The sequence below is a fragment of the Mirounga leonina genome, unplaced genomic scaffold (genome assembly GCF_011800145.1).
Source record: "Mirounga leonina isolate KUSES-001 unplaced genomic scaffold, KU_Mleo_1.0 Mir_151, whole genome shotgun sequence".
NCBI lineage: Eukaryota > Metazoa > Chordata > Mammalia > Carnivora > Phocidae > Mirounga > Mirounga leonina.
In genome coordinates, this window is record NW_023270377.1 from 86,979,173 (window position 1) to 87,007,087 (window position 27,915).

At 34.8% G+C, this 27,915-nt stretch overlaps 1 protein-coding gene across 1 annotated transcript in view; it reads left to right on the plus strand.

Moving 5' to 3' along the window:
• LRP1B (LDL receptor related protein 1B) overlaps positions 1 to 27,915 on the plus strand; it is a 1,834,834-nt gene that overhangs the window by 1,224,221 nt on the left and 582,698 nt on the right. The window contains exons 25-27 of the mRNA XM_035008121.1: positions 1,235 to 1,439; positions 9,852 to 10,016; positions 10,337 to 10,581. Coding sequence (XP_034864012.1) covers positions 1,235 to 1,439; positions 9,852 to 10,016; positions 10,337 to 10,581 — 615 coding nt within the window. The remainder of the gene's footprint in view (positions 1 to 1,234; positions 1,440 to 9,851; positions 10,017 to 10,336; positions 10,582 to 27,915) is intronic.

Below are 27,915 nucleotides of genomic sequence, written 5' to 3' on the forward strand. Positions count from 1 at the left end.
TATGAGCTTTCCCATGGACATTTGGTGAAGAAAAATATTTATAAGAAATAACTACTGCTTTCCACATACTAGTAGACATGTTTGTGAGTTAAAATGTTTTCATTTTGTTACCATCTTTCAGCAAAATTTAAACAAATAATGAATTGTTACAAAGACCACTAATATGAACTAAATGTTTTTATCATAATTTGACTTATTTCTTCTGTCTAATCTACACTTTTCTTAAGTAGCAAGGCTCTGAGATAAATATATGTATAATCCTTTTGAAAATTTTGGGTCTGTGTAGCATCCCAAAGCCCAGGTGTTTCTATCAAAATCTGAATTTCTCCTGAAGTCACCTTTGCAATTTTGGAAAAATGGTAATAAACACGATATAATTATCACATGTGAATTTGTGTCCTGTGGCATATTGCAAGAGACTGATTTCAAGTGATGGATTTAGATCCTTGAGCTTAGATGGTTAAGGGTTTAAAAGAAAAAAATGTCTAACAAAAACACTGGCAATGTCATAACCCAAGAAGGGTTATCCTATTAGGAAAAAAATAATTATTTTAATTACAAAAGAAATTAAGAAGTGGATGAATAGATCATTGGTGAACGTTACCAAATTGCTTATTTTTATTTAGACCAAACTAATGCCTTCCTCTCTTATTTGTTATCATGTTATATCATGTAAGTCTTCTGGCCCAGGAAGGGGCAGGGAGTGTGATTGGGGCTTATCTTTCTTAACGGTAAGTGCAGTAAAGTTATCTTCTCTCTCATGCTTCAGAAAAGGGTGCTGCTGACTAGCTATAATGCATGTTGGCCCAGGGGGACATTTGCTCTTTATTCTACCCCTGAAGATCAGTGTTGATACTAAACTGCACTCATTTGAACTAGCCCATCATTCCTGTTCCCCAAATCCTGTGTTCTATTTCAAAAGTCCAAAACAAGAAATAACTTTTTGAAACCTAAACATTGTTGTTAGCATCAAGAGTTATTTAAAAATTCTACTTCACTGTCACTAAAAGGGCTTAAGAATTTAAAAATTTCCGGTAGGAAAGATCAGTAATTCTAAATTTGGAGTCTTCTTAGTTTCCATCGTGCCAGGTAACATATTTGCACTATATCTTTCAAACTCAATGTATTGCTTAAAAACTCGGTACTGCTGTTAAGTAGACCTGTGTGTGTGTGTGTGTGTGTGTGTAATACGTTTCTTGAATGGGTACAAGTATTGGTCTCCTTTTTTTTGTAGGGGTTAGTGCAATAGAAGTGGTCGTGGAGCATGGCCTGGCTACCCCAGAAGGACTGACAGTCGACTGGATAGCAGGCAACATATACTGGATAGACAGCAATCTGGACCAAATTGAAGTGGCCAAACTAGATGGTTCTTTAAGAACTACACTAATAGCCGGAGCCATGGAACACCCCAGGGCCATTGCTTTGGACCCAAGATATGGGTAAAGAAGTTTGACTTTTACAGATTCACTTTGACATAAAAAATTACCTTTTAAATGAATATTTAATTCAATTATCTCAGAAATTCTGAGTCAGATTGCTTATCTTGTGCATGTACATATATGTGTATATATGTATAATTATGTATATGTTTGTCTATGTGTGTGTATATATAATTATATATATATAGACCAATTTAAGTTTATTAGCATGAATCTGGTTATAAGATTGCTTACATAGGTACTTTCAGAGGATAGAAATATCTTCTTTCTAAATATGGGCATTATGCCCTATTGGAAGCCATTGCAACTCAATGTTGAAGCAGTAGGTTAATGAATTTCTCTTTGACCTGCCAAAGAGATGCTATAATTGTTTCTAATGGTTGCAAACCACAGGGCCAGTCTCTGGTCCAAATAGTCACAGATGTTAACCGCACCACCTCTTATGTATTTTGTAAGTACTTGGAGTCAGTTTAAAAGGAAATTAGTATAAGCTTGAAGGAGTCCAGTGATGAGACGCTGACTATTTGGGGTGTTGGAAAGACAAGGTACATGATTCTTGAAGACAAGGTACATGATTCTTGAAAACAAGGTCAAATGTTGAGTAACTCGGGTTATTGCCTCTGGTGTTCCCCTGGATGTTCCTCTGCGAAAGAGCAGAAGAGAGACGCTGAAAAACAAGGGCTCCAATTTCTACTCACTCGCTTATTCTCTGGAGAACCTACTCAACTCTATTATCGTCCCTTAAATTTCAGTTTTTTCTTTTGTAAATCAGGGATAATATCTTTATCATTTGGTTGTTTTTGAGAGGAGATGGTAAATATGTGGAAGATAATATGTAAGTGATATTGATGAGAATACTATGTTATTACTGTTAATTATTTAATCCTTGTTAATTATTTTGTAAATCTAAAGCCATTGTCAAGGCTAAAGGTTAGTAGATCAGAATCTTTTTAAATTTATTTTTATTTTTATTTATTTATTTATTTATTTATTTATTTATTTATTTATTTATTTATTTTGTCTCTGTATCTTCAAGTAATACAAAGTCCAGGGAGCACCAGTGAGGGAGGGGAATCAGCCAGGAGGGGGTTTAATGAAATGCAGAAGAGAGAAAAGGGAGCCTGTGTTTAAGTCAGCTTCCTGACCACATTTTTCTGGCTGGTGCTCTGGCTTATGCCGGAGCTCAGAAATCAATAGATTGGGAAGTTTGTTCTTCTTTTCCTCAATTCACACACAGAAATTAAAGGGCCAAAGCAGGTTGCCTAGAGCAAGGTTCCAAACTGACAACTCTCATTAATATGTTTGCTTTATCTCTACAGTGTTTTAAATTTATTTGAATTACTTTCCCAAACTTAAAATATTGAGACATTTTGTATACAGTGCTGGATTTTTGGCTACTTTTGAAAAAAAAAAAAAAAATAGAGATCTGGCAGCAAGGAGCAAAGCACTAGCTGTATCTTTTAGCTCTCATTTATACAGTTTACACTTTGCCCATTTCATTCATTAATTCCTATGATAACAGTTCACCGGCAAGAGATATGTTATGTTTAATGAGAAATTCCTTTTTTTTTTTTTAAGATTTTATTTATTCATTTGACAGAGAGAGAGATAGCAAGAGCAGGAACATAAGCGGGGGAGTGGGAGAGGGAGAAGCAGGCTTCCCGCTGAGCAAGGAGCCCAATGCAGGGCTCGATCCCAGGACCCTGGGATCATGACCTGAGCTGAAGGCAGACGCTTAACGACTGAGCCCCCCAGGCCCCCCAAGAGAAATTCCTTTTTTTAAAACAGACTATTCCTGAGATTACAAGTAACTTGCTGATCCTGACCCTTTACTTCCCTTAAAAGTTCATCATCAACAGGGCTTTTACCCTCCATGTAACCAATACCAGTTTGAAATTTTCACCTATTAAACCTATCTAAGTTGTACCAGCACCTTATACACAGGAGAAACTTTCTGTGTAAGGGAAAGTGATATTTTGGAGAAAGTTGTGGTTTTAGCTTGTACACCAACATGGTAGAAAAGCTGTGAGTGCTTTCAAATTACAGATGGCACACACAGAGAGAAACAAGACACAACAAAAAGGACAAAACGGGCGTATGAAAGCTTTGAAAATAGTCTGACCAAACAAAGCAGTAAATCTGGGAGTTGAAACTTTATTTTCTATAGCCTTGAACTGACAATATTTAGGATAAAATTATTTATCTCACTTAGTTTGCAGAATGTCCAACCTGAGAGGAGGGAAAAAAAAAATAGAGACACCAACACACCACCCACAAATACTATTTAAGTGAAAATATGAGATACTATTCCAGTGATATAAAATCTTCAGAAGTAATATACCCTCTAAGAGTTGAAAGTTAGTATAGAAAGCTAGCCTCTGAGTAGGAAAACCTGATAATGCTTCTGAGAAAGTTGATACCGTCCATTACTAATTGCAACTATGAAATTGTTACAGCTGATTAAAATAATTATAGTGGTAATAATTTTTTTCTTGAAAATGATTGAAGAAATATACTTATAAAATCATTTTTGGTATAAATAATCAAAGTTCAGAAGGCAGTACTAGTTCATTCAACTCTAGGAAGAAATTGAGAGGTTGACTGAGAGCATAGTAAAAATACATGCAAACACACACACAGTGAACTGCAAAGCTAAGTGCAAGAAAAGCAACACTGAAAAAAAATTTAATTTGACTTAAACTCCGCTTAATGCCTTAGTGGTATCTATTCAAATAGAAACATAAAATGTCTCCCTATTTCTCAAATAATTCAAGAAATACAAAGAAGCTGTGAGTCAAAATTGATAAGAGCTCCAAAACACTTGAACTTCTTTTAAAAATATGTATTTTTGGATATATCTACTGGGTAATTTTTTTAGAATTATGGTTTCTGAAAATACTGTTAGCTTTCCTACTACATCATCAGCTCTCTAATGGCAAGACATGCTTCCATGTCTATGAAATCCTCCCCTGCTCTTGGCATATATAATTGTGCTGAATAAATGTTTGTTAAATAAATTAATGCATGCATATGCATATGCATTAATCTCTGTTTTGTAACTTACAAAACTCAAGGATAAACCTGAAAGAGTGAAGTATAGAGTAAAAGACAGCTAGTGGGTAATATTATAAACTTTGTTTACAATAACAAGTGAATGAACAAGTTTGTAACCAGCCACTTTGCTCCCTCAGCACAGCTGAAGAAAAACAAAAACAGTAACAACAACAACAACAAAAATCGGGCTATAACATTAGACCCCTAAAACATGTTTACATCATGTGAGTTTCCTTCAGCTATGAAGGTCCTCTGTGACCTTCTTTTTACAGATGCCAAAAAACAAATGTTTTTAACCAACTACTTTGCTTCCCTGGCATAAAAGCCACAGGGCTTCACTTTACATTATAAAACATATTTGCCATGATGCCACGTCCCTTTAGTATTCTGGGTTTTGACCCAATATCCCAAGTGACAAGTTATTCCAAGACGGTAAATGGGAGCCTTAGGGAGGAGCCATTTTTCTCTCATTCCGTTTTAAGGGAATACACTTATTGCTAAGGTGACCTGAACGAGTCCATGAATCTCCTCTGAACCTCAAGCTAAGTATTAGGGAGTAAGAAGCGCCAGGGAGTTCCCCATCTACAGGGCACTCACTTCAGTTCTTGAACTTCCATTGTCTTTGTACTCGTACAGCTGCATGGTGTCTTCCTGCTCCATTGCTGGCGTTTCGATTTCATTTCTCATAATAATTGGACTCTGCTATAGCCATTGCAATTTGTGAAAGCAGATACAGTAATTGTGAAGATTAGTGAAACATCTAAATAAAATTTTAATTTTATCTGGGACTGTTCCTAAATGAAACTAATAAAGACGTTGCTTTTAGAAGACCTAAAGATTGTGGATAAGTATCCTCTTTTTTTTTTGCCAAGATCATTTATTTTCACCTTCTGCAGCTTGACCTGATAGATGATAATGGCCCTTTCATGCCTGTAATGATACAAGTTGTTCATGGTCCATTGACCCAATTTAATCCTGATACAGACTAACCCATGAATGCAGGAACTGTAGAATCAGTAGACTGTAGTCTCTTTTTTTAAAAGCAATTGTGGCTGAATATTTCCATACGTCCTGTAAGAAGAGATATTCAGTCTTTGTGTATTTCAAGAAATAATGCAATCATTGAAATGCTAATACATTTTAACCATAAAAAGAAAGTAATAAGGGGAAAATGATTCTTTTAAAATACATTACAGAGTATACAAAAGAGTGCCTAGAATTTTATGAAACAATGATCCTTGAAATCAACTTTTTAAATTGATTGTAAACTGACTTATGGTGAAGTTAAGAACACTTTTAGGGGAACTAATTCTAGAACATGTTATTTTATAAAAAGTATTGGAAATTTCCCCACTTGAATTGATGAAAGATTAGGACCATTGTGAGCACTACAGAAGAAACAGCTTAATGCTACTATGTTTAGTGAAGAAATGAAGGACTCACTTATTTTAGAATTTCTCAAATTATCCCAAGCCATACTTTTATGGTCCACTGGAAACACATCCTTGAAAGTCTACAGTGCCCACTTCTGGTAAACCTACAATATAGAGAAAATGCAGAATTGTAGCGTTACTGATATGTGTGTTGGAATTTCCACAACCACATAAGGCAGAGCTAGGTAGAAAGTTCCAAGAGAGACACCAGTTTTCCACTTGTTATTCAGGCAGAAGACAATGCTCAGAAGTCTTTGGGTCATCAGTCCAAGAGTGTGAATTACAGCCTTGCCTGGATCACGTGGTAGCTTATCAACAGATACTCAGACTAGTTATCATTCTCAAATTCATTGTTTGTTTTCAGTGATGATTTTTCCTAATCTTTTTTAAACTTGCAAATCTCTGTACTCTACCTTGTCTGTCAAGATACCACATAAATGTGATTGATGCTATGTCGGTCTTGTTTCTATTTTAAATCTTATTTTTGAAATCCTAAGTATAAAGGGAAGCTGACAACAACCTACTGTCAGTGAAAAGATATGTGCATCCAAAATTAAATCTGTAGTGAGACACATAATTCATTTCATTCATTGTTTTAAAGACATTTAACTACTTAACTGAATAACCTACCAGCTTTATATTAATTAATCTTTGTTCCATTTGCCCTTTATGGCAACATATTGTATACTAGGTAACTTATAAGTAATAAGCATATGTGTATATACATGTTGAAATTTCCAGATAGTTTTTTTTCTCATATAAAACAATCTAATCTTTAAAAATTAGTCTTTGCAGAAAAAAAGATTTCTAGCCATAAAATTTTATAAATGTCCTCTGGTATTTTTAATATTCTTACAAATTTACATATTATGTTAATTTTGAGTTAGATACACTTTTAAACTTTTATTATAGAAATTTTTAAATACACAAAATAGAATGAATTATATAATAATCTTCCTCATAGTCATTACCCAGCTTCAACAATTATTAATACATTATCCCTGATATATTACTTAGTTTTATCCTTTCTCAGCAGTTTACTTATTTATTCAAATATTGGTAATTAAACAATGAATACTCTGGATATTGTTTTTGTGGATATGATCCCATACCAGGGCCAGAAAAATCCTAAAGCTGCCCATGAAACTAAAACTTTTTTTTTTAACATAAACTCAAATTTTGAGAGACATTCTTTGAGATAAACCCAATCTTATGACCTACTCCTCTGAATCCCTTTCTTGTGGCTTTGACTTAACAAAACTAATCTACCTTCGCATACATGCTGGTGTGACATTTGAACATTGACATTAGTATTAATTCTCTTTCTGTCTCCGTTTCTTCAACAGTTAGAAAATAGTTGGAAATTTTGCATTTAAAAAATCATTTCTATGACTATGTGTGTGTGGCATGCTCGTGCAAGCACAAATCTTTTCTGTGTGCTAGTCATCCTTTACGCTAAATTGTTTATGTCCCTTACCTCATCAAATGCTCCTGGTAAGTGTGTACAGTTAGAGTTTTTACTTACAGATGAGAAAATGGAGTCTGAGATTAAATATGCTGGAGGAAATGACAGATATTAGTCTTCATCCCAAGTTTGTCTGACACAGAAACATATATTTAATAACAATTATTTAATAACCTTTTGAGGCCTCCCAGGGCTTCAGAGTTGTTCATGAGCTGCCACTCTTACCAAGAACATTTACATCTTCCTTCTCTCTTCACCATAGTCTTTTAACACACATACTTACTAAGTTTACTATATAATGTATCGAATTGTCTTTTATTCATTTCATATTTCAAATTCCTCTGTCCTAAAACAGACTATATACTTCTCAAAAATCCAAGTCATGACAAATACTTAGTTTACATCACTCCATATCTCCTTACATAAAGTTAATATTTTAAAAAAAGAAGATAGCTTCAATTGTATTTTGAATTTTTTTCCAGAGGATTATTTCATTTTCTAAGCTTATCTACCACATTCATATACTTAAGGATCATTCAAAATATAGGAGGAAAAATAGCACAATGATATATGATTATAATGAAGAACAAAGGTATTTTTCCCAGTAACTTTACCATTTCTCACCAAAATGTTGACAGAGCTGATAATAGGAAAATTTACTGGACTGTCACTATCTCTCCAGTCCTGTGAGTTCTCCCTTCCCAAAGCACCATGCTACTCATTGGGTTCTGCCATGAAAGTAGAGAAGGCAGCTACCATTTATTGAATAGCAGACGTGCTCCTATCCCTCTACCAGATGTTTTCCATTTGCTATTTTATTTAGTGACATGACATTAAAGAATTCGATGTTCAAAGCATCAGAGCAGAAGTTAGGCTGCCCAGTTTCTCATCTCCCTCTGCCACTTGCTAGCTGTGTAACCCAAGTAATTTTACTTCTCTAAGCTTGTTCTCCCATCTCTAAAACATAGGTAACTTTAGCCATAGCCTCATGATTGATTAAATGAGATAATCTATAAAGCACTGAAAATAGTATTTAACATATAGTAAGCACTTAAAAAATATAGCCAGTTGTTATGATTGTGGAGTTATTGGGTATCTGTATTAAATATACTATAGAAACATGCATTAGCAGTTTAAGCCACTGTCAGTTGAACATAAAACATCCATTGCTTAATAGCCTTAAAAAACAAATGCAGGACACGAGGCACTTGATGCCCATTGTGTAGAACTGATTGTTCACCATGAATTTGTAGAGTCTCAAATAGTATTCGGTTTAAAAAAAGAAGGTAATGATCTTTAGTATATGAAAAATGGTATTTAACAATTGCATGTTTGTATATATCAAAGTATAACGATTTCCTCTGTTTTCCCTCTGTATCCTCTGTCATATGATCTATTTCACTGCTGTGAATCTAAATATCATCTCCATACTGATGACTTCCAAATTCACATCTCCAGCCCTGCCTTCTTCTCTGAACTTCACCCTGGCATACACACAGCTTCCTGAACACCTCCTTTTGGATGTCTTGAAATCTTAAGATAAGAAAAAAAAAATTCTAAAGTAAACTTTTGATTGCTCTTCGCACCCATCCACACTCAATTCCCAGGTCTTAGAATCTGTTCCTCTTCCATTTTCCCCATTTCACTCATGGATTCCTTGCACAGCCTCTCCCTTGCCCTTACTCTGACTTCGCTGAAACAAGAAACACAGTCATCTATGATTCGTTCTCGACCTCATTTCCCTATATTCAGTCATCAGATAGTCCTGGCAATTCCACCTCCAAATATACCTTGAATCCATTCACTTACCTTCCCTGCCACTGCCATACTCCAAACCACTGTCATCCTTGGCTTTTCCTTTAAAATAACCACCTGATAAACCATACTCTTGCCTCATTATCATCCACTTACATATGATACCATGTTTCATCCCTGCTTAAATGTGCTTCCTATTCCCTTGGAATGAAAACCCAAATAATCGCCTTAGCCTACAAAACCCATTAGGTCGGACTCTTCAAATCCATCGTCTTCTTTTTCCTCCTTACTCACCACATTGGTCTTATTTCTGTTCCTCAAATCACCCACTCCCCCACTCCCCCATTAGGGCTTTCATATCTGCTGTTTATTTTGCTTGTCATGCTCTTTATACTGTTCTCCTTATCTTTTAGATTCAGTGTAAATACAGCCTCCTCAAAGTCCTCTTTTTTTTTTTCCCTGATCACCTTCTCTAAGTAGATCACTTACCTGCTATTTTCTGCAGCATATTTTAGAAGCTACAATTATATATTCATGTATTTATTTACTCTGTCTTCTCCACTGGCCTCTAAGCTCCAAGTGGGCAGACAATACATCTGTTTCTTTTGAGACTGTTTACCTGCCAGTGTCTAGCATATAGTAGGCACTCAATAAATATTTGTGAGCTGAATGGCTGAAACAATAGCGTTATTTATTTTTCTTCAGAATTCTTTTCTGGACAGATTGGGATGCCAATTTTCCTCGCATTGAATCTGCCTCCATGAGTGGTGCTGGAAGAAAAACCATCTACAAAGACATGAAAAGTGGAGCTTGGCCTAATGGACTAACTGTGGACCACTTTGAAAAAAGGATAGTTTGGACAGATGCCAGGTTTAAAAAAATGATCTTTTTCTTCTGTATTTTCTGTTACCTTTCTTGGATAGTATTTGTAAATGCAAAAGATGCCCTAACATACATGTATCATGTATACACACATTGAAATTGGTGGTGATTTTTGTTTGTTTTCCTTATGATGGTGATGATTTTTGTTATGACGGGCTTTTTTTTTTTCTTTCTTTCTACAAATCAGATACAGACGCATAAAATATTTTTTAAAAAAATTTTCTCTGGCATTTATCTAAGTAATATGATAACACCACTGGACTATTTGAATAAGTTCTGATAAACTTGATGTATTTACCTTTCTGTAGGTCAGATGCTATTTATTCAGCCCTCTATGATGGAACAGCCATGATAGAAATCATCCGTGGTCATGAATACCTTTCCCATCCCTTTGCTGTGTCTTTATATGGGAGTGAGGTCTATTGGACGGACTGGAGGACCAACACATTGTCAAAAGCCAATAAGTGGACAGGGCAGAATGTCAGCGTGATTCAGAAGACAAGTGCACAGCCATTTGACCTTCAGATATACCATCCCAGCCGTCAGCCCCAGGGTAAGTGCTGGTAGTGAATTAACTACCCAGAAAGTATTTTCACCTTAATCATATAATATTTGAACTGTAAAATAACTTCTGTAAGTTAGAGTATTAATATTTCATCTATATTGTGTTGTGGAAGTGGTTCCAGCGTTTATTTTAATTAGTTCAGAATATTTTTTTTTCTTTCCCTTGTCATTTCTTTCACACAGCAATAAAGAAATCTTAGAAATTAAGGGTTTTATACAAAGTCCCCACATTTTTAGTCACTGCTTGTATCAGTAAAGGATACTGTGGGAAGTTGTAGATGGTCTTCAGATTTAGAATCTATCACCTGGTTATGATAGAAAATTAGATGAGAACATCAAGGACACATTGGTCTTTCCCTCAAATGATCTGTGAACTCTATTGGGAGGAGAAAGAATGGTGTATAAAAAGAAAAAAAAAAGGAGCATCTCTTATTTTAAGAGAATTTAGTTCACATGAGCATGTGTGCCACCTCTCCCCATGTATTCCACACTTTGGTTCAACAGTAATCTCCATCCTGGCTTTGTGATTTCATTACTTCTACTCAATTCTTGCCAAACGTTCTTAATTCTGAGTCTTACATTTCTTTTTCCTTTTTATTTTTTCCCCTGGATAGTATGGCCATTTGGTGTAACATCAGCTCATCCTTTTATACCTCTTAATGGAGGCTTCCCCTTTATAATGTGTACCATAACCTGTGAGAATCTCATTCCAATGTAAATAATGTTTCCTTATCATTAACATATTTTTACTTGAGACATCTGATGCTCAGATGACAGCTGTTCCCTAGAGGATACATTTTCTCCTTTTCTCCCTCTTTCAGTGTAGAGTAGACAGATCTTCACTTCCAGAAATTCATTAGCATTTCTGGTCTTATGGACCTCACTTCAAGCCTTATTTTAAATTTGTGCTACATTCTTTACACCTAGAGGTGACTAAAAATGCTCACCTCTGTGGTCCATAAATTCCACTGTTATCCTTTTCTTTCTTCAATACTTGACCCTCATTCTCTATCGATACTATTTCTTCTACCCAAATATCCTCATCTGTAAAATTTTCTGTGCCTTCTCTCTGACAGAGTCTGATTGAATCTAGTTTCCTTCCCAGATACTTTCAATTTCTGTTTCAATTTTCTTATATAAGAGATCCTTCTTTGTCATGTGAGAGTTTCTATACACCATGAATTATGTGAGCAATCATGTTAATCCTGTTCTATCACCCATAATTTTTTTGCTCTTTTCATCTTACAAATCTGTACAACATGAGGATATTAAGGGGAGAAAATACAGCTTGGTCACTTTTGTGCTTAATAGGCATTCAGTAAATATATTGGATTTAACTAAATTGAAATGAAGCAGGAAATCATGATTCTGACCAGGAATGGGCCACTAGTATAATAAGAAAAAAAATGCTCTTTTCTGAAAACTTTCTTCAGCATGAGAGAGTATGTAGTCATAAACACTGTATGTTGATGACAAACAAAGGATTGGTTTTAATTTTTATAAGTGCAAAAATTAAAAAATGCATATTTTTGTGCCCCAGACTGGTATTCTTTAGGGACTGTAATTTTTATGTTTAGAATAATTTAAATGAATTGGACCATGAAAAATGGCCTGGGTTTATGTATTACAACATTCCCCTCCTCAAAATAGGATCAATGTATTTTCATTTCCTAACTATCTGATTTGCCCACATTGACATGAGCCCTAGCAAATGATAGAATGGAAATAAAAATGATACTTTCAAGCTCTTCTGACATTTTCATATATATAGAAAGGAAGTAAGACATTCAATGTACAGTATCCTCCATGCTTTCACTCTCTGCGCTCACCCATGGTCCAGAAGCAAAAGGTCCTCCTTCTGAACTATCATTAGAAGGTCAATGGTAGCCTAACACTGTGTTACAATGCCTACATCATTCCCTTCACTTCATCTCATCACATAGACATTTTATCATCTCACATCATCACAAGTACAAGGGTAAGATTAGTATGATAAGATATTTTGAGATAGAGAGAGATATCGCATTTACATAAATTTTATGATAGTATACTACTATAGTTGTTCTATTTTATTATTAATTATCATTGTTAATCCATTACTGTGCCTAATTGATAAATTTGACTTTATCATAGATATATGTATTATAGATATGTGTGTATAGGAAAACACATGGTATATATATAGGGTTTGGTACTATCCCAGGTTTCAGGCATCTACTTGGGATGTCTCCTCCCTGAATCAGGAGAGATTACTGTAATTTATTTGGTGGTGGGGAGATTTTCTGGACATCTTTACTTAACTTGAAAGGTGATTTATATGAGGCCCCTACAATCTGCGTAAAATAAGGAAGTTTTTACTGTATGGATCTGATTTAACATAGAGGCTTCAGGGCAGATATTCTAGCCTTTTATACCTTTAGAGAATGTTACCTGTAGTGAGACCTTGCTATTTCCTAAATAAAATTCAGTCCGTTTCCAATTTTGAGGATGATCAGAGAACATTCTACTTTTCCCCATTATAAGGATCACTGAGCATATAATAATCGTTATCCATCCTGTTTATCTGCTTCAGTGAAGTAACACTTCCACTGCTAGGGGAGAAAATGTTTAAAAAGATGCAGGAATATATTGACTATTTTATTACCAGGGTAGAATTACAGTAAAAATGGTGACAAAATGTATATTATATATAATATATTAAACGTGTAAATACATGAAAAGTTCTTGAAAGAGTGTCTCACATATAATCAGTGCTATGTGTTTATATGCTTAAGTAAATAAAATTTTAAAAAGTAATAGTTGATGGGGTTCCTGGGTGGTTGAGTCAGTTAAGTGTCCAACTCTTGATTTCAGCTCAGGTCATGATCTAGGAGTTGTGAGATTGAACCCACATCAGGCTCCATGCTAGCAGGGAGTCAGCTTGGTATTTTCTTTCTCTTCTCCCTCTGTCCCTCCCCCCTGTTCTCTGTCTCTGTCTCTGTCTTTCTCTCAAATAAATAAATAAATCTTTAAAAAAAAAAAGGTAACAGTTGTTGAAATCATATCATTTTCCTAACCTCCTTTTGTTGAAATGTAGGTTTCATTACTTTTTTTTAGTCCTTTTTGAATACATAATCTCATATTTAAATAATTCATATTGGGATTAACATTACACTTTTCTAGATCATAGCAATTTGTTTAAAGAAAAATGCCAATAAAAATGTGAATCACAGCTCTAAAGAAGAGCAATATGGTTGATCTATCAATAAATTCAGATGTAGTCAGATGTATTCAGATGACTAGACTATCAAACCTACTCTCAAATGTACACCCATTTTCCCAGCTCCCAGAGCAACAAACATCTTGACATTTTCTTTGTAGTTGTTTCAACAGAGATGTTGAATATCATAGTAATAAATAAAACTATTATTGTTTATTGAACTTCTATGTGCCATTTAGTTGTCACTTTTTTTCCCTAATTATTAGACACATCTAACAAGATGGTTGTTTTCATTTTCTATGAGGAAGCTGAAGCTCAGGAAAATGAAGTAAGCTGGTTCAGAGTAATAAATTTCATCAAAGGCAACACCAGGTTCCCAATGATCATGACCAACCCCCCAGTCCATACTTCACTGTTTTCTAAATTAAGAAAGTTTTTTTTTTTTTTTTTTTAAAGTAGGCTCCACGCCTAGCGTGGAACCCAATATGGGGCTTGAACTCACAACCCTGAGACCAAGACCTGAACTGACACCAAGAGTCTGACACTTAACCGACTGAGCCACCCAGGGGCCCCAAGAAAGTTTTGTATCTCTTCAAATTTAATGTCACATTTCATTTTTAAAATTTTGCATCTTCCCTTTTACACTTAGCATTCTCCCGTTATCATTGGTGCCTTATGAATCTCTTCTTAATAACTAAGTATTTTCACAGCACATGTGACTAACAAAATGTCCTCAACTATTCATCTATTATTGGAAAGTTTGATTTTAGTTCCTTTCTATACTATCATCAATAATTTTAATGCATATTTCTATACATAAATATTTATCTGTATTTAATAACCTTGGGTTTTGTTGTTGTTGTTAGAAAGTCATATGATCTTATTTGCCAGAAACAGATGAACATAAGCCTTTCCAAGAAGGAAAGTATCACTAAACCCCAATGAAAATTAAGATACAGTATTTCTTGTATGGTTTTATTATTTATTTATTATTTAAAAAAATCTAAGGGCACCTGGGTGGCTCAGTCAGTTAATCATCTGCCTTCGGCTCAGGTCATGATCCTGGGGTCCTGGGATCTAGCCCTGCATCAGGCTCCCTGCTCAGCGGGGAGTCTGCTTTGCCCTCTGCCCCTGCCCCCCACTTGTGAACTCTAGCTCACTCTCTCTCTCTCCTCAATAAATAAATAAAATCTTTAAAAAATAAAAATTTAAAAAAAATTAAAAATCTACTCTCTTGGCAACTTTTAAATATGCAATAGAGTGTTAATAACTATAATCACCCATACTGTACATTACATTCCCATAGCTTAATTATTTTATTGCTAGTAGTTTGTACCTTTTGACCCCCTTCATCAATTTCAACCAAACCCCACCTCTTCCCTCTGGCAACCAGTGATTTGTTCTCTGTATCTGTAAGTTCAGTGTTTTGTTGTTGTTGTTTGGTTTTGTTTTTAAGATTCCACATGTAAGTGAGATCATACGGCATTTGTATTTCTTTGTTTGACTTATTTCTCTTAGTGTAATGTCCTCAAGGTCCATACATGTTGTTGCAAATAACAAGATTTCCTTCCTTTTTTATGATTAAATATTATATATATGTTGATATTTACCAAATTTTGTTTATCCATTCATCCACTGATAGACACTTAGACTGCTTCCATATCTCTGCTATTATAAACAGTGCTGCAATGAACATGGGGGTGCATATGACCTCTCCTGTGCCAAAAAAGCAAAACAAGAAAGTTTAGAGTAAGGTAGGGATACAAAGTAGTGGTTTTATGTTGACAGTTACTGTAGGGACTGAGGACAAAAATTTGAATATAAAATATTGGGAGTTTTGGAATAAGAACTTTACATACCATGTACTGTATAGTTTCACACTGGCTAGGATAATCACATTTTATCTTTTGGAAGATTTATATATATATACAAGATTTATATATGTTTATATTATATATATTCATCCTATTCCACTGATTGGATTGATAACTGGACACTTTAACTTAAATTCTCTATTTTCTATATGTGGTATGAATTGGCAATTTATAACATGTAGTTGATACTTATGTCTACCTACCGAATAAACACATGGGAGGATGTTGTTTCCTTAGCATAGAGAAGAGATGTATAAATAAATATATTTTTTGTTTTTATAATAAGCAAGAACACCAAAATCATAGATTTCTCTTTAAGGTGAAAATGAATAATTAACATTTATGAAGCCATCTAATTTAAACATATCTTTATCAGTAAAACACAGCTATTAATTGAATAAATTTTGAGTGCATTAAAAAACAACAGCAACAACAACAAAATTTATAATAAACCATTTTTGAGAAATGTGTTAGTTTTGTTTGGATAATGAGATAGCTGGGCTTGTATGATTAAGCATTAAATTAAAGTCATCCTGACTTTGTGATAATAAGGAAGGTATGCACTTATATTGTGTTTTTATTAGTCTTTTACAGGTATTACTTTCAATCTGCACGAAGATTTGCAGGAAAAAATTCTCCCTCTGAGAGGCTTTCTCACTTCAAAGCCACATACCAGTTATAAATCTTTACACAATTCAGATTTCACCTCCTTCATGTTCATGCTTAACACCATAGGAACTCCCTTAGCACTTAGAGCTTGTATGTTTAATATTTTCCTAACACTGTTTTATTTACCCAACTACATTATAAAATATCTGAGTAAGGGAATATCACTTTTTATTTATGTCAACTACATAGCTAAGTCCTTTATAATAATATTAATAATTATAATATTAGTATCTGACACTTGCTAATTTTTTTTTTTTTTTAAGATTTTATTTATTTGACAGAGAGACAGTGAGAGAGGGAACACAAGCAGGGGGAGTGGGAGAGGGAGAAGCAGGCTTCCCGCAGAGCAGGGAGCCCGATGCGGGGCTCGATCACAGGACCCTGGGATCATGACCTGAGCCAAAGGCAGCTGCTTAAGGACTGAGCCACCCAGGCGTCCGACACTTGCTAATTTTCATTGCAATTCTATGAGGAAGGTTTTATAAAACATAGTTTTATAGATAAGGAATCTAAGGAAGTTAAACACTAATTTCCTCAAGGTCTAATAGCCAGAGGATGTTTATTCAGTTATCTGACTTTGAGGAAAGTAACCTCAGAACTCTTGCCTTAGCCTCCAAGCTCTATAGGAAGAAGTTATGGGGTTCAGGTTTGAGATTCTCCTTGGAATTGCTATTTCATGTCACCAGATGGCAGTATAGAGTCAAGGTTTGTTGATATTTACAAGGGACAGACTAATTCTTACCTTCTTGGAGTTTATAGTCTAGGAGGGGAACAGACTAACAACAACGAAGATCAATAAAATAACTGTTATTATGGATGGATTTTGAATGTAAAAGTATAGTAAATATATTTTAAAAGGCAGTAGGGTGAGGTCCAAAAAGACCCTGGGTTAGTCTAGTTCAACCCATCCTCTGTCATTCACTAGGCTAGTCAGCTGAGGCAAAATCATTAACTTCTGGGGTCTCAATTACTCATTTGTTGGTTGAAGGAGCTAGAGGTAAGGAGGGAATAAATGGGAAGCAGATTGTGCAGGGATCAGACCATGGTAGGATTTAAATGGTCCTTTCAAGGAATTTTAATTTTTGTCCTCTAGGATAGATAGGTGGTTCTAATGATTTCACACTTGAATGCGCATCCGAATTACCTGCAGGGATCACTAAAACACAGATTTCTGGGCTGCACTCAAGTGCTTTTGATTCAATAGGTCTGGGGTATGGCTTGAGATTTTGCATTTTTAACAAGTTCCCAGGGGATGCTGATGTTGCCTGAAGATCCACAGTCCTAAGTGAAGGAGAAAATAAGTTTTAGATTTGGTCAAAGGAGTGAAAATAGCAGATTTGGGTGCTAGAAAGTTGACTCCATCTGTGCAAGGGATGGATTGTGAAAAGAGAGCACTGCAGGTAGGAGACTGGTAAAGAGGCTAGTTTTGTAGATGAGGAGGTAGCTGATGCCAAAATCTGGGAGATGGTCATAAAAGCAGAGAGAATGGTATGAGTGAGATACACTTAGAAGTAAGACAATAAAAAAAAAAATAGTGACAGAAGTTGTGGAGTAGGGGAGATTGGGAAGAAAAGGAAGAATTTGAGATGGCTTTTTTTCTAGTTTCTGTAATTGGCTTCATGATCAAAATATGACAGAGAGTCCATGGGATTGGTTTAAGGCAGGGATCAACAAATTTTCTCTGTGAAAGGCCTGACAGTAAGTGTTTTAGGCTTTATAGGCCATATGACTCTGTTGCAACTATTCAACTCAGATGTTGTTGCGTGAAAGTAATCACATAGAAAATGAACTATTGTAGCTGTATTACAATAAAATTTTATTTTGGAAAGAAATTGTGTGTGTCTATTTATCTATCTATCTACCTATCTATTATTTACTTAATAACATTTATATAGTGTTTAATATTTGTCAGGTATCTTCTAGGAGCTTTAAAAAGAAACTAATGTGGGGTACCTGGGTGACTCAGTTGGTTAAGCATCTGCCTGCAGCTCAGGTCATGATCCTGGGGTCCTGGGATTGAGCTCCACATCGGGTTCCTTGCTCAGCAGGGAGCCTGCTTCTCCCCCTCCCTGCCACTACCCCTGCTTGTGCTCTCTCTCTCTGTCGAATAAATAAATAAAAATAAATAATAAATAAAATTTTAAAAAAGAAAAAGAAACTGATACGTTTAATCTTTTGCAGTGATTCCACTTTACAGATGAAAAACTAGGATAGATAAGGGTATGCAGTCAGAGTAGGACAAAATAGAAATTAGAATTTCATACATTTTTCATGTCTTATGGATATTATTCTTTTTTAAAAAAATATTTATTTATTTGAGAGAGAGAGAGAGTGTGCAAACAGGGGAGAGGTAGAGGGAGAGGGGAGAGAGAATCTTAAGCAGACTGAACACTGAGCGCAGAGCCTGACATGGGCTCTACCCCAGGACCCCGAGATCACAACCTGAGCTGAAATCAAGAGTCGGATGCTTAAATGACAGTACCACCCAGGCGCCCCAGAATATTATTCTTCATTTGTTTTCTAAGTTACAGTATTAGCCTGCAGGCCAAGGTCTACTGATACCTGATTTAAAGGATAAACGAAAAGTAAACTTTTGATATACTCAATTTGAGATACCTCTGGGACATGATTGAATATTCAGAGCTGTAAAGGCAAGGAGAGTTTGAACTAGAAGTAGTGCTTTGGTAGTCATTCGATTTTAGGTTGAAGGCAGGAAGATAGATGAGATTTTCCAAGAACATTACAGAAAATGAGAAGAGGGCAAGGACAGAGCTTTGAAGAAAACGAACACTAAAGAGGAAGGGAAGGCAGAATGCTGAAGAGATGACCAAGAGATTTCACAACTAAAGAGAGCACAGTCGAACAGACAAGTAAACAAACAAGACAAAAAACAAAAAACAAAAAAAACTAAGAAAAGTTTCAAGATGACAGTAGCTGACAGAGTTGATTCTCCTGGAGAAGTTAAGAAAGACAAAGATATAAGTGTATTCATTGAATTTGGCAACTTGGAGGAGGGTGAGCCATAATTTTATTTAGAACAATTTCAGTGGAATTATTTGTATAGTGGTCATAATATGTCTGAGGTTAGGTATTATGAATTTTCAAGTCTTTTTACTAAAAAAAAATATAATTTATTAAACAAAAGAACAACGTTGTTAAGTAACACAATGTAAATGCAAAAAAGACAACCTTCATAATAATTAGCTTACACAATGTCATAATCAGGAGGAAGACTATAGAGCCAGACTGTTTGGGTTCATGTTTTAACTTTGTCCTATCCTGACTGCATAACCATTATCTATCCTAGTGTTTTCATCTGTAAAATGGAATCATTGTGAAAGATTAAACATGTTAGTTTCTTTTTAAAGCACTTAGAAGTTAGCTGACAAATACTAAGCACTATATAAATGTTATTAAGTAAATGATAGATGCATAGATGATAGATGATAGATAGATAGATGATAGACAGATGATAGATGATAGATAGATAGATAGATAGATAGATAGATAGATAGATGATAGATAGATGATAGATAGATGATAGATAGACACAGACACAATTTCCTTAGTTACTCTGTTTTACCCATCAGTATCCCTCTCTTCCTCTTATGAGAGGAGTTGTTTGTAAACATGGAGAAAGTACAACTTCTTTTGTTTGCAAACCTTCTCCCATCCAGCAGGTTGGCCTTCTCTGTGTGGTCTCTCAGCTCAAAGATGTTTTCTTAATCACAACTTCAGTTGTGATTTAATACCAAGTGGAGTTCAGTTTTTTCATGAATCCAGAAGGATTTCACCACTCTGTTGTTGTTGTTTTCAGTTTTATTCTGTATTTCTTTAGGTTCTGTGATTGGAATCTGTTCCTGAAATAATTCAAGAATATTACTGTCACTTTAAATATAGAGTGTTGCAAATACTTTATCTATTAGACTTTCACCAATTACAAGATGTTTTCCCTTTTTGAAGAGACTTTTTTCTTTCTGTAAAGAACTCAGTTCAGTGGTGACCTAAGAAATATTTGTTGAAATAAATAGTGCTGTTTTCCAGGAATCATTTTATCTTACTTTCAAAGACAGGCTAGTGACTCAATCATTCCTTTCGATTTTGTTCTTGAAACCCATGGTGACTGGCAAATGTGCCAACTATTGTATATAACACATTAATGACAATATCTCTTGGCAAAATCAAAACCCAGAGACAAAACGAATGAGACACGAGGAATTTATTCACAATTACAACAAGAATTAGATTAATTAGATTTAAAAAAATTATACTCCAAGGCAGTATCCATTCCACATCCCCGCTTTGTGAAGCATCCACGAATCATTACAAGAATGAATGAGTCTAAGGGAATTAGTTCATTTAGAGGGGTAGTATGTATAATGGTTACAGGCATATACTCTAGCATCTGAAACCTAGTTCCCTCTTAATAGTTCTGTGATTGTCTTTTTTTTTTTACCCTTTTGAAAATTAAGTTCACTTTTCTATAAAATGGGGGTAATTTTTTTTAATACACAAAACTGACCAGTAAGAAGAATAAAGGAAATAATGCTTACAAAGCACTTAGCACATTTTCTAGCATATTACGATAAAAATAAATCATTCCATTTTGGAACCTTTACTCTTTCCATCAAATTTTATCTCACTTGCCTAATATGTTATGACAATATAAGGAGGATTGTGGGCTGTTTCTCAAAGAGTAGTTTTAACATTGAAATGGTGTAAGTGCCTACAATTGCTTCAGGAAAATATTTCTATAGAAAATGAAACTTTTATTGGCAACATTTATAAGAAAATTAGCTGATCCTATTTTGAAAAAAAATATTCTAGATTCTAAGAATATTAGTAATATCATTGCCCTTTTAGGGGACAAAATGTCACTTATAAAACTTGAAGAAGGAGGGATTCCATTTGGGGTTGTAAATATATATATATATATTATTTTTTTATTTAGAGATTTTATTTATTTATTTGAGAGAGAGAGAATGAGATAGAGAGAGCATGAGAGAGGGGAGGGTCAGAGGGAGAAGCAGACTCCCTGCCGAGCAGGGAGCCTGATGCGGGACTCAATCCAGGGACTCCAGGATCATGACCTGAGCCGAAGGCAGTCGCTTAACCAACTGAGCCACCCAGGCGCCCAAGGGGGTTGTAAATATATTTAATCATAGGCTATATTTATCAAATTAATAGAAAGTTTTAAGAAAAAAAAATACTCTTGAAACCGTGTTTCAATGTGGTAGAGGTGAATCTCAAATAATTGCAAATTGCTTACATTGTCTAGTTCCATAGTTTACTATTTCAAGATCTAAGTATCTGTCATAAAAACTAAATTTCCCTCTACCTCCATATATTTATATATTTACATAGATGTATATGTATGTGGATGTACATATGTGTATGTATATAGTGTATGTGCATCCTCCGTCTTACATATTATGAACGGTGTTAAAAAAATATTGTTTCCCCTGTTTGGTTTAGTTTGGTTTGGTTTGGTTTAGTTTGTTTTGGTTTTTGAGAGGGAGTGGGGTGGAGGGGCAGAGAGAGAGAATCTTCCACGCCTAGCACGGAGCTCAATGTGGGGCTCGGCCTCAAAACCCTGAGATCATGACCTAAGCCAAAATTAAGAGTCAGGTGCTTAACTGACTGAGCCACCCAGGCAGCCCATCCCCTGGCTATTTAGTAGCGTCTCTTTATTTCAAATCTTTATATACTATCAAAAGGGGATTTATTTTATTTTGCATGAATTCTATTTTAAAATGCTAATATTTCTAAGAATGATAAGCTGGTTGAAATGGTTAAATCAAAATGCTTTCTCCTTTACTTGTAGTTGATACAGCAACTTTGAAGAGATGAGGATTCTGACTGAGGTGAAGTGAAAGGCAGGTGATATCAAAGCAAGGAGGGATTTTTGAGATTTGAGTAAACCTGTGAGGCTTCTATAATGAGGTGCTTAGAACTTCATGCAGTACTGAGAGCCTGGTAGAAGAGAGAGAGGAAATGAACAATGAAGAAGAAAAATGAGAGTTGAAACATGTCAAAGACATGTTGCTCCCTCATTCCAACTATTGATATAAAAAGATAGAATGGAACTCACTTTCTCCTCATATTTTTTTCCTATAATACATAGTCCTCTGCTCCCAGTACCAGTTATATGGACTAGCACCCAATTTAGTTTGTTAATGAATCCTTCTGTGTTATCTTAAAACCATATTATAAATTATGGGTTCTGTTAGTTCATCTGAAAAACTTAATTACCATTTTTATCATTATTTCTTTGGCAAAATGTAATAAAAATATCAAACAGCTAACCTGCAAACGAATTTATATGCAGGTATTAGGTTTAGCTGCATTATAAATTGCTATTTTTTAAATATGCAATCTACCTTGGAGCAGTAGAAAAGATTAATAAAAAAGGAATCATCAAAATTCTTTCTTCTTTGGTATGCTGCTTGATGTACTTGCCTAAGTCATGCAAACATAAGTGATTTAGAGCCATGCATTCATTCAAATCCACTAAATGCTAAATCCACGGTTTTACTCCAAGGTCAGGACTTTTCAGCCTTTATATTGTTCACATTTTCCACCAGATAATTCCTAGTTGGGTGGGGGGGAGGGCCTTCCTTTGCACTGCAGGAAGTTTATTGGCATCCCTGGCTACTAGTATGCCAATAGGATCTCCAGTCAACCAAAAATGTCTCCATACATTCCGAAAAGTCCCCTGGTGGTGGTGGGGGGTGGGGGATCCCTACCAGCACCATCACCTCTGGTTGAAAACCACTGTTTTAGATAAGAAGGCTTTTTTGTGATTATAAAATTATCATAAAGATAGAAACTTTGATGCTTATTAATTCAGATCATACAGCAAATACAATAAATGGCAAGCAAATTAAGATATCAGAAAGACAACTAAAGTCACTTCTTTGTGACTGAAAGTTCATTGGTATTTTAAGATGCATACCACCACTAGATATAACATGATATTACATGTTTGCTTTTATCCTTTTACAAAGAACTATGCACAAATAAATGGAAACAGTATTTGTGGCTTTAAAAATTTTCTCACTGAAATACAGATATTTTATGGAAGATCAGGTAAGATTTTTAGACATTTTATTTTCTACTCCATAAAAATAGAGTACAGTATAAAATGAATCCATAAAATATGTTATAATTTGAAGAAAGTAGCTCCTGGTATTGCTGGGATCTGGTGAAACTAAAGCAATAAGAACATCTTTCACTTACATGTATTTTGTTCTATGTGTGGGTTTTGAAATTGAAATTCATTCTTGTTCTTCAACATCGAATGTTTAAATTATAATTTGAAGGTATTTGTCAAAAGTAAAATAGAATTTGGGATTAGTGTTTAATTGTAAAATCCTTCTGAAAATGCATTTCTTTAAAATATTAAATTATTTTCTAAAAGGAAAATTGTAATATAGATAAATTACTTTATTATATTAGCAGTTATTTTGCACCAATAAAATTTATTAACAGGTTGAATATTAGTTACTGTAAAAAAATGACTACCTGGGAGAAAGAAAAATCTTCCACTTATCTAACAAACTGGATCCTGACATTCTTCTTTGAGCAGAATTTTATTACATAAATAAATATCATACATATTTTATATTGCATCAATTGAATTTAATGGATAAAATAATTGGGTTTAAAGGGTTTATTTTTGCTGGTGAGAAATGTACTACAATTAAATATGGTTTGCATGAAATATGAAATTATCTTTAATGATATTGTTTTCTTCACAGAGCACACATCAGTCTTAAGTGATTGCATAATTAACATTTGGTTCTCCTATAAAGCATTGTAATTATGCATTATTTAGTCCCTTTACCTACAGCTATGATGTGCTTTAGAAGATTAACTCACTCTCCAAATATTTAGATTCCCTACTCTTAAGAACATATCCCACATACATTGATGAGCATGCATATGACTCCAAATGTCTTTCAGTCTAACATAGTAATAGATACCAGAGAAATTTTATGAAAAAACAATATGTTATGTACATAAGTCGTAGTTCCTGCCAACATGATCCTGATACTCAAGCTCAGATACTGAAAAATTAAGGCCCTCAGACTAAGTCCAGCTTCCTGCCTCTTTTGTAAATAAAGTTTTACTTGAACATAGCCAAACCTTTTGATTCACATATTGTTTTATGGTTGACTTTCTGCTACAACAACAAAGTAGAATAGTTACTATGAAGGCCATAAGGCCTGCAAAGGTGAAAATATTTACTATCTGGGTTTTTACAGAAAAAAAAAAAAGAAGGCAAATGCCAATCTTTAATTTATCAGTATACAGACATAAAATGTATGAATATAAGGCACATATAATTAGAAAATAAGATCGTAAACAATAAATTGCTTAATGCCGTGTATAGCCAATAATTAAAACTAATGTTTAGTGATGGAGGAGATCAGCATTTGCTACCTTCATTAGCAACTGTTCTGTGGAAGAAAAATGACTTAAAGTGAGTCATGAAGAAAGGTTAAGATGTTGGTGATGAAATTCTGTGGGAGAAATATACCATGTGGAAGTGGAAAAGGACAAGCTATAGATATTCAGAGAACAATGAGGAGTTGATTAGAGCATGTGCATAATGTGTATGCAGAAGAAAAACAGGCATAGAGGCTGGAAGATAGGGAGGTATCATAGAAAGAGTGATTGGTATGTTCTAAGCAGTATCCCACAGAGTACCAGTTGCATGGCCATAAAGGTCGTTAAAGGTGACAAAATAAAACTTTATGTTGGAAGAGGAAAGGTAAAAATGGAGAGAAGGAAACACAAATTAGAGACGTCAGATAATATTTGGTAACTCATTAAATATGGTAGTGAAAAAGAAGTGAAAAAATGCTCTGAAATTTAAGTTTTGTGAGTTTGGAAGGCTGAGAACATCTTTAACAAAAACAAAGTGCATCAGGATAAAACAAAACAAATAAAAAACACCTGGAGGTTAAAGAACAGAAAATAAACAACTCTGGCCAGTGCCAAAGAATCATGGTAGAGGTAAGACTGAGACTTTATGAGGTAGACAGTGGGAAGCCATCCAAATTTTTTTTTTTTTCGTCCAAAATTTTTCAGCAAGGCAGCTATATGATTAAGTCTGTGTTTTAGAAGGCTAACGGTATGCAGTGGGGAGAAACTAGAAATCAAGACATTACTTAGAAACTTAGTGTATCAATCTGAGGGAGAAATGGAGAGAACCTAAATTGGCACAGTGACCATAGAATTGCAGGGAATGGTGTACATGATTAGTGTACAGATTCTTAAATCCCTAGGTATAAGAACTATGTCTTGTCTACTATTAAATTCAAGCTTTTTAAAAGTAGGCAGAGTAACTAGGTGCTTCATAAATATTTATTCAATGCATAAATATAAAGAGGGGAGTTACATATATCTCTAAGGTCCTCTGTTTGGTAAACTTGAGTTTGTTTTATTTTATTTCTAAAGATTTTATTTATTTATTCATGAGAAAGAGAGAGAGAGGCAGAGGGAGATGCAGGCTCCCCGCGGAGCCGGTAACCCGATGAGGAACTCGATCCCAGGACGCTGGGATCATGACCTGAGCTGAAGGTAGACGCTTAACCGACTGAGCCACCCAGGCATCCTCAACTTGAGTTTAGATAATATGAACTATCAGTACACTCAGTCTGCACAGCTCGGTTTGAATTTCATCTGTTAAGATTGCTTATACCATTACATTGACTGGTCAGCTTTTCCCATCTCCTGGATACAAATAAAGGGGATAGTCTTGGTCTTGTAGGAGTTTACAACCTCTGTATTGATACTGAATTCTGCAATAGTATATCTTATAAAATAGTTAATTGTTCTCTGCTGAAACTGCTCATCTGTGCTGTTGCTGTGGTGTGAAAGCAGCCATAAACCATGTGTAAACTAATGAGCATGGCTATGTGATAATAAAACTTTATTTACAAAAACAAGCACTGGATCATATTTGGCTCCATAGTCACCATTTGCTAATACCTGCTTTATATTAAAATGTCGGTTTGTGGGGCGCCTGGGTGGCTCAGTCGGTTAAGCGGCTGCCTTCGGCTCAGGTCATGATCCCGGGGTCCTGGGATCGAGCCCCGCATCAGGCTCCCTGCTCAGCGGGGAGCCTGCTTCTCCCTCTCCCACTCCCCCTGCTTCTGTTCCTGTTCTCGCTCTCTCTCTCTCTGTCAAATAAATAAATAAAATCTTAAAAAAAAATGTGGGTTTGTGAATCAGATTCCTTAATTTGGTGATTTGGTGTCTGTTCGATTGCATGGTTAGAAAAAAACTAAAAATATTTAACAGCATTATTTCAAAGTGAGAAAAGATAAATATTGAAAGTAAAAAGTCTTTTGGATTTTGCACACTGCGAAAGCACAGAATATTGTGAATATTATGTTTCAGTGTTATCATTAATACAGATGGGCTACAAAGCAATGTAATTTTTTACTTTATTGTGTGTACAGAAAGTAAATATTTTATTTTTGCTTTTAAAAATATTTTATTACAATTATAGGATGTTGAGAAGAGCTAGTATGATTCTGGACCAAAAATAGTGATGTTCAAAGTGAAATCCAAGTACCTACCATTGAACTGTCTTGGATTATGATTTTAATTTCCTTGAGAGGAATAGCATTTCCTATGTCAATATTTTTAAACAAATTTCTCCTCCTCCTTCCTCTTCCACTCTTTACTCCTCTATTTTTTTTTTCTGTTTTTCTTCTTTTTCTTCACCCTCTATTCCTTGTCTCAAGTGTTGGATTTTTGACTTTTACTACTACCACTAGGTCTCCCTGACTCTAGGTATTTAATGATTCTCAAACAGTGTCCCTTGATTCCACCTCCTTTCCTCCAAAAGCCTTTTCTCCTTAATAACCTTTACATCTGCTCTCTTGCTTCTCTAACCTGCAATTCTTTAGGGAATCTAATTGTAACACACAAATATAAAAAGGAAGAAAATAAAATATGTGGCACTTCTCCATGTGATAGAAGGACTTGGTCTCCCAAGGAATCTCTAGACTTAGGCTTCCATTCTTCTCTAATGGTTTTGTTCTTAATTGATTATTTTTTTTAATTGAGGTAAAATTTAGTATATATTATATGAGTTTCAGCTGTGCTTTATAGTTCAGCTTTGTACACTACAAAGCAATTACTACGATAAGTCTAGTACCATCCAGCACCATACAATTGATACCTATCACCCATTTTGCTTACCCTCTCAACTTCTTTCCCTTCTGATAACCAATATATTCTCTATGACTTCATTTTTGTTTTATTTCGTTTGTTTGTTTTGTTTTTAGATTTCATATATAAGTGACGTCATGTGATACTTGTCTTTCTCTATCTGATTTATTTCACTTAGCGTAATACCCTAAAAGTCCATCCATATTGTCACAAATAGTGATTTCCTTTTTTTATGGCTGAGTGGTATTCCAGCATATCTATATCTATATATCTATATACCACATCTTTTGATCGATTCATCCATTGATTGACACTTAGATTGTTTCCATATCTTAGTAATCATAAATAATGCTGCAGTGAACACAGGTTGCATATTTCTCTTTGAATTGGT